The following is a 6014-nucleotide window of genomic DNA, read 5'->3' as shown; positions in this document are numbered from 1 at the left end:
AGAATATCAGTATGACAATACGACAGCCTCTGTCCTTAGACCCTCACATCGTACAAGGAAAAACTTCCGGAGAAAACCCACAGTTTAAAGGGAAAAATGGGAGAAACCTCAGGGAGAGCAACAGAGGAGGGATCCCTCTCCCAGGACGGACAGACGTGCAATAGATGCCGTGTGTAAATTGAAAAGATAATACATTTACAACATAGGTAGTCCAAATGTTTGGAAATGCAAGTGTGTATACTGTAATAGGAAGATGAATCCACGAGGATATCCATCCAGGACCTATGATTTAAATGGTTTTATTTCTGACCTTCCTGTGCTTGAGGAAATGTTGACCGTTTGATTAAAAAAAAAAGGTATATATATATATATATATATATATTCTCCTTAATGCCTCATTATTGCGATTAATGTGTCATTAAGTCTCTGTGTTCAAATACATATGGTTGTGGCTCTGAGCTGCAAAGAAAGTGATGGTATCAGGACAGAACTATTTCTCTCTCTTGCCTCGGGTCCAAATGATTCCCAGAAAATATGAAAGGTTTGTCTTTTATTAAATGAAGTATCTCGTCCAATTCCATGTATTTCTTTCTTTGTCATGAGGGCCAACATTTGAATCAAAGTCAAACATCAAATATATTCTGTGGTAACTAGAAGCTCTTCACTCTAAATTGGAGAGAATATTGATGTGAATTATGAATAGGAGAGAACAGAACTCTCTTAAACAATTATGTAATTTAATTATACTATGTCTGTCTTTATATGAAGTGGACATCTAGGCAAATACACAATCTGAATAAAACAAAGAACGCAATCAGTATAGATGCAATTAGCATGGCGACAACAGTGTGCGAAATATGCTGGATTTGATACCACTAATATTAAGTTTAGTATAGCCAGGTTTCATTTCAACTGATAAAGAATCACATCCTGCTTTGATTTTTAAATGTTACACCCCCGTAAGAACAAAAGCAAAAATGTTGTTTAGTGTAATTATAGGGTATAATTATTCCATCTACAGAAGAGAAAGTCAAAATAACTTATTTACATTTCTGAAGCTTCATCAGACATGAGAACACCTCCACAATGTAAAGGTGAATCCAGAAGCTTCTGGTGTAAGACGCAGGGATGATCAAGGCTTTCAGCAGGCCCCCAAATAAACAAAAGCATATCCAGCCACAGTTAATTAGCACAGTGAAAATGAATAATGATGCATATCCAACAACAATCTTTTCACAGGATGATTGGAAAGTCTAATCAAATGGAGGTCAAATATGTGCTTGAGGATTTTTCTACATGGATTAATTACGAGGAGCCAAATGAATGGATTTCTCTCTGCAAAAATCAGGTTTGTTAGTTGCCTGGGGAGACAGAGAAAGGAAGGTAGCTTTGGTGAACTGTCATTAGAGAGATCAGTATAGGAAGAAGTCCGATGGGGCCCTCTGGTGGGGCTGTGAAGAAAGCTCATTCATTATATCACATGCAAGGAGTTCCCTATCACTGAACTCAAGCAGGGGGCACAAACACACAGTGTTATATTCTCAGGTGGAGAGAGCCATGAGAGACAGCAGTACTCGGAAAGCTCAAACTCCATCAAAGCGATCTTCTGATATAGCGTTGATATGCAAATAAATCACATACTTCCCACAGGCAACAGCTTGCTTTGAGCATGTGTTATCAGATTGTTCTCAGTGAATAATTTGTTTTAAAGTCATCCGTCTGAAGTGAAAGTAAGGTCATATGACCACACAGACAATCAAAGACATTTACACAAATGTTGTTTGATTAAAATAATTTTTGGCAACACTTTCCAACAAAATGAATAGACAAGACATTTGGTAGTTTGGCATTTAAACTATGAATCCAGACAGGGGTTTATTGTTCAATACTTTATACCTAACTGCAGTGTAAAATGTTGGCTGTTTAAAGTTAAATAATACATTTGTGGATGATATTGATTTGCCTTTAACAACATTATTAAAAAACATAGGCCTACTATTTATACAAATAAGCAATTACACATTGTGAACCTATACCCTGTGTTTTATTTAACTCCTCATTCACTCTGTAGTCCGTGTTTTATCATGGTAATTAGTTACATCCTATAATGCCAGGCATAACAGTTTACTTTATTTGAGGAATAATGTGCCTGCGGTTATGTGTGTGTGGCCACATCATGGGTTAGGCTGTTTACGCTCATGACTCGGAAAACAACGGTACCATCTTTGTTATTACAACATATGGGCCTCGAGTGGAAGTAGTTTCGCTGAAGTCTCGGGATGTTTGCATTTCTTCTAATTGCCCCCTCATGAAGTAAGCTTCACCCTGAGGCTAAGCGGCATGTGACTGGCTCGACAGAGGAGGGGGTGCATGGTAATTCAAGCTTGGGAAATATTCACTTGGACCTTATTCAATGTGTGTATTCGTTCCAACTTGCAGTCTTCAAAATAGAACCTAGCTGAAATGTGGCAACTTGCAATTATTAGTTTCGTATTGTGTTTGGTACCGTCATATCAACAATTTCCCCGTCTTTGTGCAACCCGGGAAGTGTTGCGCACAAAGGAGTGCTGCCCGTCCTGGGGAGGGGACGGCTCGCCCTGTGGAGCCACCTCGGGACGGGGTTCCTGCGAGGATGTGGAGGTGCCGGACCGGCCTCACGGGCCGCAGTACCCCTTCTCCGGATTGGACGACAGGGAAAAGTGGCCATTGGTTTTCTTCAACCGGACTTGCCAGTGCGCGGGGAACTTCATGGGTTTCAACTGCGCAGACTGTAAGTTCGGATACTTTGGTGTGGACTGCAATGAGAGGAGAGAGTCCGTCAGGAGGAACATATTGCACCTGTCCCGGGCCGAGAAGACCAGGTTTGTTTCCTACCTGAACTTGGTCAAGCAGACGGTCAGCCGGGACTATGTAGTGGTCACCGGGACCTACCAGGAGATGGAAAACGGCTCCAACCCGATGTTTGCTGATGTGTCTGCGTATGATGTGTTTGTGTGGATGCATTACTACGTGTCCCGTAACGCGCTGCTCGGCGGCCCGGGGAATGTGTGGACCGATGTGGACTTTGCCCACTGGGCGCCGGGGTTCCTCCCATGGCACCGTGTGTACCTGCTGCACTGGGAGCATGAGATCAGGAAGCTGACCGGAGACATGAGCTTCACCATCCCGTACTGGGACTGGAGAGATGCCCAGGGATGTGACGTGTGCACAGACGAGCTGATGGGGGAACGGAGCCCTCATGACCCCAGTCTGCTCAGCCCAGGCTCAGTCTTCTCTTCTTGGACGGTAAACATATTTGAGATACTTCTCCAGTCTGGGTGTGACAACGTTTGTTTTGTTCTGTGTTCTCTCCATGTTTTTCATGTCTTACAGTGATACAGTTTCAAGATAGTTCATGAATAAGCTATGCCTAAGAGGTATAGTCTACAGATCTCTATCTAACAAACAATGCTCAATAATTAGCCAATGTATACAACAAAAATCACTTGTGTCATAAAAGGGAATCCAAGATGTAAAATATTGCAAAGTTAAACTATAGGGAAAAATACAACATACAGTATAGATAATATAAATACAATAATATATATTTGTGGTAGACAGCCATTGCAAAAGTAAGTATTGTGATGTAAACAGGGATGTTATTATGCATAAGGAGCTTAGTTAAAATTGGATAGGCTTTTAAGTGGACTTTTCAGTTAAAGTATTAAAGGTTTTAGTCGTCTAAAGAGTTGGCTTTGATCTTAACACATTAAGAAATTTTTACTTAAAGATCATTACATACTAATTTTTGGTCCATCACAAAATCGATAACTTATTTTTGAATTAATGCTTAAAAACATCTGTTTTGATCAAAAGGTTATAACATACTTTGCCTTCCTCCTTCTCGTCTGGAAGCGGGATACTTTGACATCAACCAACCTTACAAAGAACACCTAATATAAGGATCATTTTCAAACTCAGAGTAACCAATTTCAAGAAGCAAAAATATCATTTGCAACATCCCAGCAATATGACACCCAGTGCCTCCATCAACAGGTGCTGTGCTCCAGAGCAGAGGACTACAGTAACAGGGGTGTGTTATGTAATGCTGAAGAAGAAGGCCCATTGCGGCGTAACCCTGGAAACCACAACCGTAACGTGGTTGAACGAATACCAACTTCAGCAGAGGTGGAGTTCGCTCTCAGTCTGACCGACTATGATACCGGAGCCATGGACCGCAGTGCCAACATGAGCTTCAGGAACACTCTGGAAGGTCAGATAAGCTTGACCTCAAACAAATAAATAACACAGACACAAACCCCCCCCCCCAATAAAGTTATATTAATTATAATTTGTTGACGTTTATAAGATGCTGCTGTCACCATTGTAAGTGCCAATTAACCGGTAAATACTATTGCAGGATTCGGGGACTCTCAGACTGGAATAGGGAACAGTCCTCGAATGGGGTTGCATGCTGCTCTCCATGTGTTCATGAACGGATCCATGTCTTCAGTGCAGGGCTCAGCAAATGACCCCATATTTCTTCTCCACCACGCTTTTGTTGACAGGTGAGACACACACATACGACACACCTTTTATATTTGAGTACACTTGCACTCAACATCATTCACTTTGTCTATGGAAGCATTTACGAGCAGTGGCTCAGGAGGTACAGGCCGTCTCCATCAGATTTTCCAGACTCTGATGCACCTATAGGGCACAACGGCGACGCCCACATGGTGCCCTTCCTGCCCCTCCACAGACACAGAGACTTCTTCATCTCCAGCAAGGATCTGGGATATGAATATTCATACCTTCTAGATTATAGTAAGTTCAATCTAAACAGAGGCTTTCTATTTTCAACATCTATTTGCATTTGGAGTACATAGGTTTCCATCATCTCTGTTTTCAAATGTCCCCTGCAACTATAGAGGAAAGATATTGTAAAGGAAAATAGAATTTAGGCTTGGTTACATACTGTACTATCCCTGGTTAACTTGAATAAACGTTTCCCTACTTTCCTGTGACTACTTATATCTTTTTTTTCAGACCAGAGGCTAGCAGAATCAATGGGTCCTTACCTGGAGGTGTTGCAGGACGTGTGGCCCTGGCTGCTGGTTGCAGGGGTCTGTGGAGGGATTTTAGCAGTGAGCATAGCGGCTGCTGTCTTAACTGCAAAACGGCGATATGGAGGGCCATCTTGGCTGAGCGTGAGGAAGTGGAGAAACGTATTTGCTCTCCCAGAGAGAGAGCTACTTATCAGGGGCAATGAAGAAGCCAAACACCATAACTACCAAACAGCTATCTGAAGGCACAGCCAACCCTGTGCTCTGACGCATGCATCCATGCATTTTAATATCAAAGCACTGTGAATGATATGTTATATTGGCTTATTGAAATTAGCATTGCAATCTTTGTTACCGGCAATGTATTTAAACTGTATTAAAGCGTAAAACAAATTTAAGTTTGTTATTAAGAGGCATTCATATTCCTCACACAACTTTCTGTGAGGGGGGGGGGGGGGTAGGAGCTCCAACAAGCCGTTTAGGACAGAGAGTGAATACACATACTATACAGAGATGCGGTATGAGAAACCAATGTGAGTTTGGAATATTGCACAATATAAATGTATTTTAGTAGACCTCAACAATGGAATTATGATCAGTAGAAATGGCCATGACAGGACCTTTAAGAACCATTTATAAACCAGTTGTAACATCGTTTTCATAGATCAACACAGGCTCCAGCAGCTTTTCAAAAATCTTGAAAATCTTGGAGCTGGACGTGTCTGACAGCTTGGGGATTTTTTGCGACCAACAACCAATCACATGAATCTCCCGCCCCCGACATACAAAGCAAATTTTATGCGGGGATTTTATGCGAGCAATATAAACTCCCCAAACAGGCGAAAACCTACCAGTTTCACCCACTGTCTCTGCCACCTCCCTCCATGCCTGGTTCCTCCGGTTTGTATCCCGTTAATAGTTCTGGTCGTAAAGAACCGGGTGATTTGCTACCGTAATTTCTCGTTTGGA

The 6014-nt window shown here is 41.9% G+C and overlaps 1 protein-coding gene across 1 annotated transcript; it reads left to right on the top strand.

The window, feature by feature from the left end:
* Positions 1–2452: 2452 nt before the first annotated feature.
* Positions 2453–5323, top strand: LOC117458840 (tyrosinase-like). Its single transcript, XM_034099512.1, has 5 exons — positions 2453–3285; positions 4036–4252; positions 4400–4547; positions 4625–4806; positions 5029–5323. Exons 1-5 carry the CDS (start codon positions 2464–2466, stop codon positions 5286–5288), a joined length of 1629 nt encoding a protein of 542 aa, XP_033955403.1. The 5' UTR covers positions 2453–2463; the 3' UTR covers positions 5289–5323.
* Positions 5324–6014: the final 691 nt, after the last annotated feature.

Source organism: Pseudochaenichthys georgianus, chromosome 14 (assembly GCF_902827115.2).
Source record: "Pseudochaenichthys georgianus chromosome 14, fPseGeo1.2, whole genome shotgun sequence".
Lineage (NCBI taxonomy): Eukaryota > Metazoa > Chordata > Actinopteri > Perciformes > Channichthyidae > Pseudochaenichthys > Pseudochaenichthys georgianus.
This window is presented reverse-complemented; position numbering and strand designations above follow the sequence as displayed.

Bases quoted from the DNA above. Each gene is read 5' to 3' on its own strand.
- LOC117458840 (XM_034099512.1), top strand. From the start codon at position 2,464: ATGTGGCAACTTGCAATTATTAGTTTCGTATTGTGTTTGGTACCGTCA. The intron at 3,286-4,035 runs GTAAACATATTT...CTCCATCAACAG, and splicing joins CAGTCTTCTCTTCTTGGACG to GTGCTGTGCTCCAGAGCAGA. The intron at 4,548-4,624 runs GTGAGACACACA...TGTCTATGGAAG, and splicing joins CACCACGCTTTTGTTGACAG to CATTTACGAGCAGTGGCTCA.